A 14,151-nucleotide genomic window follows, 5' to 3' on the forward strand; every position below is an offset into this window, starting at 1 on the left:
CTACAAACAATTTTAACTGTTGTGCCTAGTAATGTTTGGTGTGCAACCTTTCTTTAAATGTTTCATACACTGTAATACTTCAGACTACTATCTATCATTTGAAAAGAAAAACAGCCTCTTCACCTGTCTACTTCCAGACACTTGCAATTCTTTTGACTGCTTCCCATTATGATTTTTATTAATTAGCTTAAAAAAGGCATATTATTGACAACTCTGATCTTTCTCATTCCATCACAGGCCACTGAACACAAATATACATAAATTCCAAGCTCAGTAGTGATATGACACTTATTAGCAAAGTATTTAACAAACCTTTACATAAATCATAATGACATAACTTCAAACTTGTCAGACTTGGAAACATAGGAATTGATTTGTTTCATTTTACTCATTTAGACAGCATTTCAAAGTAATTTTACGAACTATTCTTCTTACAAGTTTATATTAAGATGACCATCAAAATATTGTGCAGTTTTCCTTGTATATCTAATATCAAATGGTACTTTAACATCACGCCTGTTGGCAAAATTTAATGCAATAAACCAGAACACACCAAAATGTTTATGATCCAACATTTCGCCCAGGAAGTCTTTAGAAGATTAATACCTGCATCTGTGCTTTCAAGAGCTGTTGTGCTGTAATTTTCTCTTTCAGCTGCATCATTTTTTCAATTCGTTGGTTAACTTGTTGATCTTTCTTAAGTTCATTTTCATAAAATTTAGACCCCTGAAAGAAGAAACCACAAAAACACTACATTTTTCTTTTTGTCCTTATCTTGTCTTTAAGCAACCACATTTGATCTTTAAATACAGAAAACATAGAACACAGAGATGATTCCTAATGCATGCTTTGGATTTTCATGTAAAAATACACTAAAAAGACCACTGGTCCTTTACATCTCTTCAAATGACACATATATTTCTCCTGCATAAAGGAGTTTAAGGAGTTTTCAAATAACTTTGTATGTTTATTTAGCCTAACACTTGACAATAAAAATTTTGAAAGAGTAGATAAAAGTCAAATTATTCTTTGCAACACCTCCAAGGTATGGAGCACCAAACTCTAATAAAATTTATTTTAGCATTTTTTCAGACTTCCAATATTAATCTGTATTTATTATAGCTTAATAAATATGGAAATGTATAATGACGTTGTATAAGTCAAATTCACTTGTAATGTTGAGTATTTTGTTGGCCATTTAATCCTGAAGGACACTGCAGAATCAGAAGCTACTTGGAAGAGGACGATGAAAACCAAATGAGTATAAAAAAAGCCCTGTTGCTCTCACATATGTAAATGTTCCTTCAAAAAAAGGCATGAATACAAGGAGACACAATAAAAAGACAATAATAATGTACAGAATGTATAATGTGACTCTCCCTCTTGACTCAGAACAAAGAAAGGAGGGCATATAATGAAGTAGAAAAATTCAAAACTAGGAAATAAAGTATTTTTCTTGCAACATGTCTTAGCTTACAAGTGAAAGCAAGAAAAAAATCTTTTGTCGATCTACTTGGTAAAATCTGCAAAAATGAACACATCTTTAGGTCAAAGTGTCTGACCACCAAACTGTCACTGATACCAAGAATTATGCCTAGTCAAGTCAGATTCAAGCACTTATATAAAAAGCAAAAAATATCCACTTTCATAATAACTATAAAAAAGATGTTGGCAGAGCTGTAATATGTCATGTTTCATTACAAGAAATATCAAACTAGAAAAAATTAGGGTGTGTTTTGAATGTCAGATATGCCCTTTATCTTTTCTCCCCTATGCCATCAAATATGGCTTGCTGAGACTCACTGAAAGAAATGAGTGCCAAAATGTAGGTGTGGAAAGCAACACAATTCTTGAGATTATTAGTAAGATCTTATTTTTTTTCCATTTCTTCCAGTATTTCACAGTTGAAATGCTATAAACCTTCTTGCAGTTTGTGCAAGTGTACCTTACTGCAGGTAGTGTCTGTGGTGTCATTTTAAAGATTATAGAAAAGCTTCAGGAAAAGAATCAATGCTTCTTTTTGGATTTCTTGATGTGTATCTGGCAATTATAAACTCTTGCACTTTTTTGACAGAAATATATTCTAGTAGTTAGATGTCTATATGTCAGTTTTGAAAGCCAATTTTATAGTTCACTCTATTTCATACCAGGAAATAAACCAGTAATTGCCATAACAAAATATTTTATGTAAATATCATTATCTGGGATATGTCTGACAAAGCACTATTTTCCAGAATGAGTGAACACAATATACAGAAGAAACACTTATCAATAATGAGCTAGATAGCATATAAAGTATCATCAATGTGAAACTGCAAGCAGGAAAAGGAAAAAGCTTGCTACATAAGAACTGTTTGCAGCATGTTTTCTCTCTCTCTCCTCCTTTCTCCCTCTGTCCCACCACTGCAGATCACTGCAGAGCAATATTAGTCAACACAGAATGCATAAGGAAAACATCAAAGCACATAATCTCAGGCCATGGTGACAACAAAAAAATACACACTTGTGCAAGGAAAAGTTAGAAAACCCTGAGTTTCTCAGATAAAGTATCATCCCTATATTGCTCTATTGGACCTCTCCAGTAACAACTAGGATGACAAATATTTCAATGGTTTGAAGAGTTGTGAGGGCCTCTGTGGATCTTTAGTATAAAGCTGCATGCTACTGGCCATTTCTCTGGAATACCAAGAAGACAGTCACGAAGACAGGCAGTAAAAATTTGACTATAAAAAGACTTGATTACATCAAATTCATCAGTTTCAGGAAGGTGACCAAAAGAAGTAAATCTGCTTGGCTGATTAATGATGGGGTGGACAAAAGGAATGGAAAGCAGGAAAAAAAGAGGAAGCTGAAACCTTCATGATTACCTCTGGAAAATGCTGCAGTATTTATGTACTGCTTTGGACAAAAAGGGAGCACTTAAGCCTATACTCGGTTGTCCTCCCCAATGTCCTTGTGGATGAATCCAACAACACCCTGAAGTATACTAAACTATGGCTCCTCTCCTTCCTCCCCACATATAACTTTCTTCTAAGAAGATACTATCCATATACACATGTGAGGGATAAAACTTGGGGAAGGGAGCCTTAAAATACTGAACCACAAATAAAGCATCAGGAAAAAAAGTAATCAAACCAACCTTGGTAGCTTCCATGATGATTTTATTGATCTTCTCCTTATCCAAACCCTCCATTCCAGCTTTGTTATCATTAAGGCCCATTCTAAGTAGAAATCCATCATTGCAAGAGCTGTTAGAAACTTTTTGCATGTCATCCATTGTATTTCTTGAAAACAAGTACCTGTTTTATGACTTAATATCTGAAAAAAAAGTAATCAAATATTTATGTTTCAACTGAACAACAACAATAATTAGATTAGTCATTAGTTTTATTTATCATAAATATGAAGACTTATATTGCTACGAAGTGGCTGACCTGCCATATAAACCACATCAAACCACCAATAACTCTATCAGCATTTGAAGAGAGTAAGACTCTTTTCTCATTAAATTAAAACCATTTTCCTTTAAAACCTCCCCTACAGAAATAAGTGAGCACAAAGTAGCCCCACGTAAAGGCTAGTACCTTTAAATGAAGCAGACTATGTACCTTTATGTGAATGGACATTCACTATACCTTACATATGAACATGACTTTTCTGCCTTACATTATCCTGTCAGATGAAACATTACCATCTTAAACACAAAATACTGCTCACTATTATATTAAAAGAAAAAAAAATTGCAACATCTTCAAATTGAAGAAAACCACCACTCATTTGTTCATCATCCCTGCCTGAGTCAACCTGCAGAATCCTTTCCAGTAATTAGTAGCTCAAATTCAGAACTTTGTTTGTGTCAAAACTCATATTTTAAAATCAGATGGCTTCAATTAAAAGTTTTGAATAAAACCCTAATGCAGGATAAAATTAATGCACTTTTTTTTTTAATGTGTTGAGTCATGGTATCCAGCTGGTGGAACTTACCAAGTCATCTGTAATTTCTTATACACACAGATACTTCTGGTACGTGACCTTCTGACATCTTCCCTTGTTCTTTATGAAAGTAAATTGCTGAATTCTCAATAGGCTCTTGTTATATGGTGAACTGTTTAGTTATTAACTTGATCTCAAAAAAATAAAGAAAGCAAATCTCATCTTCTGTACCATGAACCAGTGGTCTTATTTTAGCCGATTCAAATAGGCAGACTCACAGGTTAGTTTGAGTTGGAAGGGACCTTTTAAAAGTCATCAGGTCAAACCCTCTGCAATGAACAGGGACATCTTCAACTGCATCAGGTTTTTCAGAGCCCTGTCCAACTTGCCATCAGATGTTTCCAGCAATGGGGCATCCACCACTTCTCTGGGCAACCTGTGCCAGTGTCTCACCACCCTCACTGTAAAAACATACCTAATCTATACCAATTCTCCTCAGTAAAACCATTACCCCTTGTAATATTGCAAGAGGCTCTACCAAAAAGTCCAAGTGTGATAATGCCATAAATTATTTAACATGTATTCATTACTGAAAAAGCATACAGAAACCATTTCTTCCTACCTTGAGTCCCTGACTCATAAACCACTCATTTTATTGTCATGCAGAATGGACATTCAACTGTCAACCTTACCCTGCTCCCTGTTACAAGAACTCTTACTATTTGGAGAAACGCCATCCTTTTAGGCAAATATACCAGTTTCCTTAATCACAAAATACAAAAATATAAGAGTGTGTCATTTTTCCTTTAAATGCCCCTTTCCCATACCAGAACTTAAGTGGGCCTCATTAGCAACCAAACACAATCAAACACAAGAAAGTCATTATTTGTTTTTGCATTAGAGGTGAATTTTTGTTACTAAAGAACCACACGAGTCACTTCTAAAAATTAATGATGGCAATGTTCATATTTTCCTGAAGTTCTTCTACTGAAACATACTAGCCAACTGAAGGCAAGATATTAAAGAAACCCATGTTTACAAAAAGTATTCTGTCAAAAACACATGAATTTCAATCATATACTATTAATTCACATTACTATTTATGGTGTCTGCTGAAAAATGCAAGATCAGTTACATAATGCTGTGTTTATATACAGTGTGTTGTATTACAAAGAACATGAGTTGATGTAGAGATCAGAACTCTTCTCTTAATCCTTTGGTAGCACTTGAGTTTCTGGGAATGGGAGTGGCTTCATAGCTCTTATGTGTATTTATCAAATAAAAGACTACAATGCTGAACATCTTCACAAATTTTTCAGCTGCAGTAGGACAATCTCTTACAGCTAACATATACATTTATCAGAAGAGATTTGCTAGACTTCAATCAAAGCAAAAAGCACTGCATCCCAACCAACATTACAAATTTCATCTCATGCTTATAAGCACCCCTGTATAATTATCTCCCAGTAATTCCATTGTTACTGGCAATCTCTGGTAAGTAATGAGCAACATTTCCAAGGAATACTTTCATCAAAGTAAATATCCCTCCACTATTCTCCCTTCTTTTATCATCATTGCCTTCACGGAGCAACAATGAACACAAGATTGCTTCCATTTCTTAAAATGTTTTCAGTTGTTCCTTATTCCTGAAAGTGTCTTTTCCCCTACCATGTACAAATCTTTCTTCTTCCTCATTCAGAGCACTCTTAAAGGCTCTGTTTGTAGCAGAGGCTTTAAAAACTAATTTATGTTAGTCAGAAGAAAGTCTTCTCTATCTCATTGTTACATATCTAACAATAAAAAAAATTACCATGATAATCACAGTGACGGAAAAAATAATTTTCATTATAAAGTCTCATAAATGGTGATCACTTGGTGTATTTTATCTTTTGAGCTTATTGTGTGGAACAAAATATATTGCTAGTCTCAGATGAGAAAAGGTATAAATAGCAAATAATACCTTAGCAGAAATTAAGAAGAAAATATGTATCTGAGGACACGACATTTGTTGCCCACCAGAGCTTACAGGTGTACAGAAAGGAAAATATGAATAACAGGTGATATGATTTCCAGCTGCTTAGTATGAAGAAAGCCTGAACATTATCTTGGTTTCAAACTAACAAGTCTGGAAAAAAAATCCATAAAATACTTAACATATTGAAATTAATCACAATAGCTACCATAAGACAACTGATATAGAACTGTCAGATAAAACCAGCGCTCATTTGCCACAGATGAAAATTAAAATATTTAAATGCAACAGACAAGCAGCAGAGTTTTAAAGTGTGCAAAATGTGAACAGTATGTCAACATAGTAACTGTTTCAATTAGGCTAGAGAAAACACTAAACTTGTGGTGACCATTTTTTTGCTAAAAAGATTTGGAAAAAGTGGGTAAGGGACTAGAATCTAATGAAACAGTCTACACAGAGTGACATGCTTTTGGCATACTGTTACCTCAAGAAGCTGTTGCGTGACAAAGCTGTTTCCTCTACTACAAAACATGCCATCTCCGACATGAAACCAGAGAAATCTATGACGGTAGTCTACACTAATAAACTACCCTATTATTCCTGTGACTGGGGAATGAGGGGAAGCAGGAAAATCATATGTTAGTGGAAGGAGAAAACTTTCCAATTGCTAGGGAAGGACTTCTAAAGGTAAAGACTTTGGCAATGAATGTCAACAGTTAATGTAAAGGAAACCACCGAACAAGCAAAAACATTGAGAAGAACCACAAAATACCATTACTGTGTAAAAGTTTCATGAGTAAGCTGGCATTCCTACAAGTGGGAAAAGATCACTAATTACCTGTAATCAAGCTCTTCTAGAATCAGGCACAGAATCTAAACTAAAGTAGTAAGACAGGGTTATATAATATTTGAAAGTGTCAAGAGATTGAAGCAGCAATAAAATTAGAGCAACAATTTAATTTCAAGTGCCTCTACCTTCATTCAAATTTAGCATTTTTTAAAATGGCTTGTATTTGATCCTGTGCAACTCTTCCAGCTTATCTTCATTAAAAATCCTCCAATTCCAGCAACTTAAACCCTGCACACAGTATGAAAAGTTAAATGCCTTCATATTACAGTTTCCATGTAATAAAATAATGCAAAATATACAGTATTTGTATATGAGAATATTCAGTTCAGTAGGCGTAGTGCTATTATGTACATTATTAACATTTGCAAAGTTTGTTAACAGTTCATCTTTTGTTGACCATGTTAACAACATGGGAAGAACTATTAAGACTGGAAAATAACACCAGTATGGAAAAGCTTGAAAAATAATTTATTTGCATACTGAGTTATAGTTTAATGCAGGTAAGTTGTGTACTTGTCCTCATAATTAAAACAAATTCTGATATCTTTGCTATCACATATTCTCATGACAATGTGAACTGTAAAGAAGTTACTAAGAGACACAATTGTCTACTGAGCCCAGAGCTCAAAAACTCAACAAAGGAAGCCAATCATAACATACAGATATAAAAGATTGTCTTTTACACCCTAATTATCCTAAGTAAGTCTCCATGGTATGCAAGAAGAATTGAAATAAATGTTGCAAACAGCAACACAAATATTAGAGACTATTATTATCCTCAGGATGTCTAAAACAAGCATCTAAATTAAATATTTTCCTTAATTTCTGTAAAACTCATAAAAGCCACCAATAATATTGCATCAAAATCTGATACATCATTTACTGTAGCAAGGGCCCAAATTAAAACTTCCTATTTTCTCTCAATTAAATATTTCAGATATTCCTTTATTTAAAGGCATGTTCAAGGAAGCATATCATACTGTCCTTCTAACTATCTGCTCAACTCCTCAGGGTGTTTGATTTTTACTTGAGGCTTGGCTTCTGAATAGCCCTGAGAGGACTCCTGTCAGTTTTAATCCTGTAGCGATTTACAAGAAAAGAACTGGCAGAAGGAACTGCACAACAGTGTTGTCAGCATTTAATACATATACATTTAACATACATGGTGTTAACCACATAGATTCCTAGCTAGTCTGTTCAAAACTACTGTTTCACTACTGTCTCTCTCTCAAACTACAACACAAACAAGTTCCTTAGAAAAAAGAATCTTTCAATAAAGATGTAATATCTTTACAAATGTAATAAGCCAGAGCACATGATAAATTAATATTGAACAGAAAACTGGGCCAGAATTCATGAAAGTGAGGATTCCAAGTGCTCAAGCTGACACATATGAAATGAGAGTACTTTTAAAGTAGCAGATGACTCAGCATTTTACAATAATGTAGATCCCATACAAGCACCTGGAGTTAGCCCTGAAAAAACAAGGTCCCAGAATTATGTCTTCGGTATACTCACCAACTTTAAGATGCAACAAATTACAGGCAAATCCATCTTTTAAAACATTAAATAATTCACACGTAAAGTAAACAGTTAATAGAGACTGCTTCTGATAATGTTCAAAAATGTCAAAATATTTTATGCCATTCACCAAACTGTCTGATTAATTTTTTGCTTATGTGACACAAGTAAAACAAGTGCAACACTCACCCCTATCAATTTTCTGTAGGCAAAATGCAAAGCAATTCTGTTCTAAATTCTGCTTTCAGTTTCTCTACCAAAAAATACTCATGTCTTTAGAACATATAAGTTTATTTGAAGGGTAAAGAACCATGGTATCTTCTTCTGCCTCTATTCAGTATTTTAAAGGACCTTTTCAACTCAAAGCTTTATCTCAAGTCTTTAACTAAGTTTTCCTTATGCTTCTAGATTACTGAAAACAAAGGCTTTAGTAGTTCAATCCATAAAGAAAATAATGAAGGAACTGAACACTCATCACTAAAAACTACACTACAGATAGCATAGTTATCTCCAACTGGGCTTCTACAGACAAATTTAGTGCCAACGGATTCATATATGGTTGTTTTGGGTTTTTTTTGCTTAGAAATAAAAGCTTAACACAGTGATTCAGAGAGCAAAACTGTTTTAGAACAAAGTGTCTGAATCATTAATATTTCTGAACCTATGCTATTAAGCAATATGCTGTGGCATAACAAAGCTCCTTTAAGGATCCTCCTAAGAAAAATAGTCTTAAATTTCAGAACAAATATAAAGGGAAGCATGAACACACTAGAAAGTGATGGAGATTCACTTTTAAAAACATGAAATGAACACCCTAAAATAGAAGGTATGGGAGTGGAAAAAAGATACATAAAAAGGGAGTAGAAAAAAATAAAAGTATTTATAAAGTTACCCACTTGACAGTGCTTATTATGACTGACATTCCAAGCAGCAAAACTCAACAATCCCAATGTTTGTACTACAAGTAGTATACTCAACAGTAGTACAGAACACTATCTGATCCGCTGTTCTAAAAAGGTAATGACTATTTCCACTTAAAAAAGTAAATTGCAAACTTCTTGCAATCCCTATGACTCTAGAAGGGGTACAGACTGAGTACAGAGACACTTGCTATGAAAAAACAAACACAGCAATAAATCACAAAAAAAAGGTTCAGTAGAAAAGGTATAGAAGGAGCTGAAAAGGAGCAAGTGCATCTGGAAACCAGTATGATTTTGTACATTTCCTAGGCTTTGGTTTGCATCCCAGATTGGTTTTGGCACAGGCAAACCTGATTCTCTTCAAACAATATGTAACTGAAAGACTGCTCTTCCAGAGCATACCTGCTAAACCACAATTGTTAAGGTAGTGCCCTCCAAGGGACCAAACAACTGTAGTCTGAAAAAAACACCTCTCAAAACATAAGAAAAACTTCAAGTCCTCAGCACGAAACCTTTTCTTTACAAATCTAGTCCCTCTGCACCCCATGGTTGCTGAAAAGGGTATGGCCTTATCTCATTAAGAGTGACAGACAGTACGTTATGCTTCTAAAAAATGGTCAGAACATTGGAAAGAAAGGGTAATTTACATAAGGCATTCACAGTTGCAGTACAGCTTTTGGAAGAACACAAGCTGGTGACACTGTGTTGAAAAACAAGATCCATTGGGAGCATGTGGCAGATATAAACAAAAATCTAATACCTAGCACAGCCAACACATTATATGAAAAGCTGAAAATGCAAACCTTTAAGCATGCATTTTTTCACTAAAAGTTCGTAAAATGCTAGCCACAATTAATAAATAATACAAATACTCTCTCTAAAAAGGATGGGTATGTTTGTTGAACAATCTGTAAAAATATCTACCCAATGCATTCTTAGTATTGATTGACTCAATGTTCTGGAGGGGGAAAAGAAAAAGCAAGCTTCCTCTGTAACTAAGTGAATAGTTTCAGATCAAAAGCATGACAAGAAATGTCTGTGTACATGCTACTGCCACTGCTAAAAGGACTTGCTCAGACATGTCTCTTCAGCTCCTGCTCCTGATAAGAAGTTAATTCAGAATTTAACTGGGAAAACACAACTGGCTTTACAAGTAATGTCAACTAACTTCAACAACATATTGCAGAGAAGAAGTATAAATTAGTCTCATACATATCGATACTTACAAAGCCTGCTTGACAAATACAATACATTGAAACAGACACTAAGGAGAAAAACTATGCACTTGGTTTCTTTCCAAACACATAGTGAATGGTTTTTGGCAAATTGTCTGAAGTAGCACCCACAGCAGACTTCTCTAAGTTTTTTCCTGTACACTGCAGTGATCACACAAGTATTAAGATGTCTATTTTTTTTTATTTTTAATAATTTAGGAACATGATGCTGCCTTTTGAATTATCCTCAGTTCTGCATTCATGGTAAGTATCTTTATATCTGAGGTATAGTAGGTATGAATATTATTTAACTTTTAACTGCTATATATAGAGAGTGCATATAAGTAGATGTGTCAATGCTCTTTCAAAAAAAAAAATAATAAACCCTCAATGGAAACTTTAGAACAGCCTAACAGTGGAAAATTTATCACAATGATTTATAGTAAGGAAAAAGTCAGAGAAAACAGAATTGTGCAGCATTGCTCTAGCAATAATAACAGAAGTATATCTTCCTGACCCGAAATTTCCTCAACCAACATTCTTTAAGACACTTTTCCCCAGCCCAAGAAATCAAGAGAAAGGAGATGAGTTAGTACAAACCTTAAGTCTTTCCCAAACCACTATATTCGCCGTTCACAAACCGTGAAGTGACAGGTACAGGGTGGGTTTTTTCCCCCATCCTACAAACATATCTCCACCCCAAATATCGACAAAAGCACGTATTTCAGACTAAGTCTGAGGAACAAAAAAATAAAATCTCACCGTTTCTTTCCCTAAACTACGAAAGCGGTTTAATAAACGGCAGGCAGGACACTCGCGGCAGCCGAAGCGGAACGCTGACGCACCACTGCGCCTGCGCCTGCCCTGCCTTGCCCGCCTTCGCGCGCCGCCGGGCGAGCGCAACCCGCGCGCCTCCGAACGCCTCGCCTTCCCCTCTCGTTTCACCCAGAGCCGGTACCAGCTCCCGCCCCTCCCCGCCGCCTCCACCATGTTTGATTAGGGAAAAAATTGGCGCTCAACCCCCTCAACTGTCCTCCGAGTCCCGCCGGTTTGAGGCGAGGAAGAGAGGCTACATCTCCTTACCCTTGAAAGCAAGCAGAGTCGGACAGACGCTTCGCCTCGCTAAAGATAAAGCGAATATCTCTGCACAAAAGACAAAGCAAACATCGCCCTGGGTAGCACCGTCGCCCTTGGTAGCGGACGGGCCCCTCCCCCAGTGGCACTGAGGCGATACCCGCCGGCGCCGCCACAGGAACGACGAAACCAAGATGGCAGCCGCGCTCCGTCGGAGTGAGACTACATCTCCCAGCACGTCCTGCGGCACGAGTGAGGGGCAGTGGCGCCCAGATTCACGACCGCTCGGAGCAGGACTACAACTCCCGCGGGGCGCCGCGGCGGGGCGGGGTGCTTGTCGATGGTGGCATTGAGCGCCCGCCTCACCTAAGATGGCGGCGGCGGGAGCGCGCTGAGCGGGTGCCCGGCAGGCGGACGCGCGCTCGCCCCTCCTCCCCTCGCTGTCCCGGTGTTGTGGCTCTGGCCGCGGGCGGGGTCTGAGGGGCCGCGGCGCGGGATCCCGGGGCTGTGAGCCTGGTTGCCGGCCGGTCGCTGGCAGGGGCGAGCGGCGCTCGGCGGCGGCATCCGCTCGAGTAGAGCCCGGCACTCCGGTCCCTTCGGCAGAAGAAGGCTGCTGTGGGCGGGGGCAGCTCCGGCTCTTTCCCAGCTCGGCGGTGGCTGCGGCTCCGGTCTCCATGTCGGACAACCAGAGCTGGAATTCCTCCGGCTCCGAGGAGGACCCCGAGACCGAGCTCGGACTGCCTGTTGAGCTCTGCGGGGTGCTCAGCAAGGTAAGCCGCCTCTACCTCATTCCTGCGCCCTGCCTCCACCCATCTGCCTCGCTGTCAGGCCCGACCGCCCCGGGGGCTCGGGCCGAGGGGCCCGGTGGCGGGGGGGGGCGGGCGGCTCCGCGGGCGGCGCTGGCACGGCCGGGGCACCGCCACCTGACGGCGGAGCCGCTGCCAGGCAGAGCCGCGGTGGCGCCGGGCGCCCCCTCCCTCAGCCCCGCCGCCCCCTGCGGCCGGGGGAAGCCTTTCTTCGAGCAGAGTCGCTGTCCCCGCCGCCGGCGGAGCCAGCCGGCCGCACGGTGCGGGGCTCCGGCGGCCGCGCAGGGAGGGCGTCTCCCCTGCGCCTCGGGCTCCGGCCGGAGCGGCGCCGGGCCTGGGTGTCGCGGCTACTCGGGAGCTCCCGGAGGCGCCCGCAACCGGTCGTGTGTCCTCGGGAGCGGGCACGGCTTTGAGTGCAAGTATCCAAACAGGGCATTGAAAGACTCCTGCGGCAAGAGATAGCGGGAGGAGAGGAAAAGGAAAATGGTTATACGGCTTATTTCCCCTTTTAGAAATAACCATAGTTATTTTCTCTTTTATCGCTGAAGATAAGGTGGCTTCCGAGCATGTGTCGGTTTATACTGGAAAATTTTATTTTCAGCAGTACTTCAGAGTAGAATATTGAATTACTTAGTTTTCATATGGATATTTTTTTTTATTATTACAGAAAGTATATTGAGAATAATATTGAAATATCTGTAAGATTAAAGTACTATGTTTTGTATTTTTTCTTGTCCTACGCAATAAGGTTAGGCACAAACCAACGTAGGAGGCACGGGATACGGAGATCTTACACTGCCCTGAATGCGTAGAAAACAGCCAGAACTGAGTTCACATTGTTGTGAGGGACTTTGTGAACTCCTTCCAGGCTGGAAATGTTTCTAACCCCAGAGATAAGAGGAATGGTTAGGAGAAGAGAATGATCTCTGCTCTCATCTGTAAGATCTTATCTAATAGTGGATGGGGGAAGGAGGGGATGAGATGGATGTGAGATAGTGTTAGAGCAGTTACAATAAGAGATTTTCGTTTGGTGTACTTTTGCTGTTTTGTTTGTGTTTTTTTCACAGCAAAGTTTTCATTGGGTAAAATGCTTCTGTCCTTAGAAGGGAAGTAATTTGTGGGATGTAATTAATTTTTATGTTAGCAAGTGAAATACAAAGTCCAGGTGTTCTTTCTCAGTGGTGTAGCAGGTGAAGGCATAGCTTCAGACATTCTAGCTGAGGTATGTGCAAACTTTTTACTTTTCTGGATGATAATGCTGAGTGCAGCAGAGAGTGTCTTTCCCATGAGAACCCAGAATTTAATCTGAATAGTCAAGTATGACGAAACCTGTCTCAGTGAATATGTTTGAGGGGTAAGGTTACCTTTTGTTAGTTGATACCTCAGTAATTATTAAGGTAAACTAATTAAAATGGAATGGTAGCATACTGAACTTTCTAATAAGGAAATACCTATTTTTAATATCTTACTGTGTATAATTAAGTTCTAAAATCATAGAAGTAGGCTGCAGTTCACTGTGTGAGTAGTAGTTTTAGTAGTTCTTGACTTCAGTATAGAGAAAAGCTGCGAAGGTAATGGAGGAATTTGGTAAGAGAAACTTTTTAGAAGTATATCCTGCTGCTCTTTTGAAATGTTTTGAAACTCTAGGCTTTTTTTCCATTGTATTTCCTGCTAATGGTTTTAAGGTGGAGGAAAGAACTTCAGTGGAAGAGGCTTTCAGGAAGCATGAGAATCTGGATGCTTGGAAAAACACTGATCTTTTCTCTGCCAAAACCTCATGCCTGCCCAAGTATACTTTAAGGATGGCACATTTGGATTGCAACAACAAGCTTTGATTGCAACAGCAGATGCAAGATTCACT

The 14,151-nt window shown here is 38.6% G+C and overlaps 2 protein-coding genes across 7 annotated transcripts in view; one reads left to right on the top strand and one right to left on the bottom strand.

The window, feature by feature from the left end:
• Positions 1–11,663, bottom strand: part of POLK (DNA polymerase kappa) — a 33,891-nt gene extending 22,228 nt beyond the window's left edge. For 2 of the 5 annotated variants that reach the window (XM_041414564.1, XM_041414560.1), the window contains exons 1-3: positions 11,494–11,663; positions 3,140–3,318; positions 607–726 (exon numbers count right to left, since the gene is read on the bottom strand). In XM_041414564.1, coding sequence (XP_041270498.1) covers positions 607–726; positions 3,140–3,277 — 258 coding nt within the window. In that variant the 5' untranslated portion in view covers positions 3,278–3,318; positions 11,494–11,663. Of the gene's footprint in view, positions 1–606; positions 727–3,139; positions 3,319–3,984; positions 4,104–11,010; positions 11,146–11,172; positions 11,464–11,493 lie in introns of those variants that run through there. The other 3 variants (XM_041414561.1, XM_041414562.1, XM_041414563.1) reach the window with 3 other exon arrangements.
• Positions 11,664–11,848: 185 nt separating this feature from the next.
• The window catches only part of CERT1 (ceramide transporter 1), a 79,233-nt gene continuing 76,930 nt past the window's right edge, over positions 11,849–14,151 (top strand). The window contains exon 1 of one of the 2 annotated variants that reach the window (XM_041414567.1): positions 11,849–12,254. In XM_041414567.1, coding sequence (XP_041270501.1) covers positions 12,159–12,254 — 96 coding nt within the window. In that variant the 5' untranslated portion in view covers positions 11,849–12,158. The remainder of the gene's footprint in view (positions 12,255–14,151) is intronic. The other variant, XM_041414566.1, reaches the window with a different exon arrangement.

Source organism: Onychostruthus taczanowskii, unplaced genomic scaffold (genome assembly GCF_017590055.1).
Source record: "Onychostruthus taczanowskii isolate IOZ18803 unplaced genomic scaffold, ASM1759005v1 scaffold46, whole genome shotgun sequence".
Taxonomy (NCBI): domain Eukaryota; kingdom Metazoa; phylum Chordata; class Aves; order Passeriformes; family Passeridae; genus Onychostruthus; species Onychostruthus taczanowskii.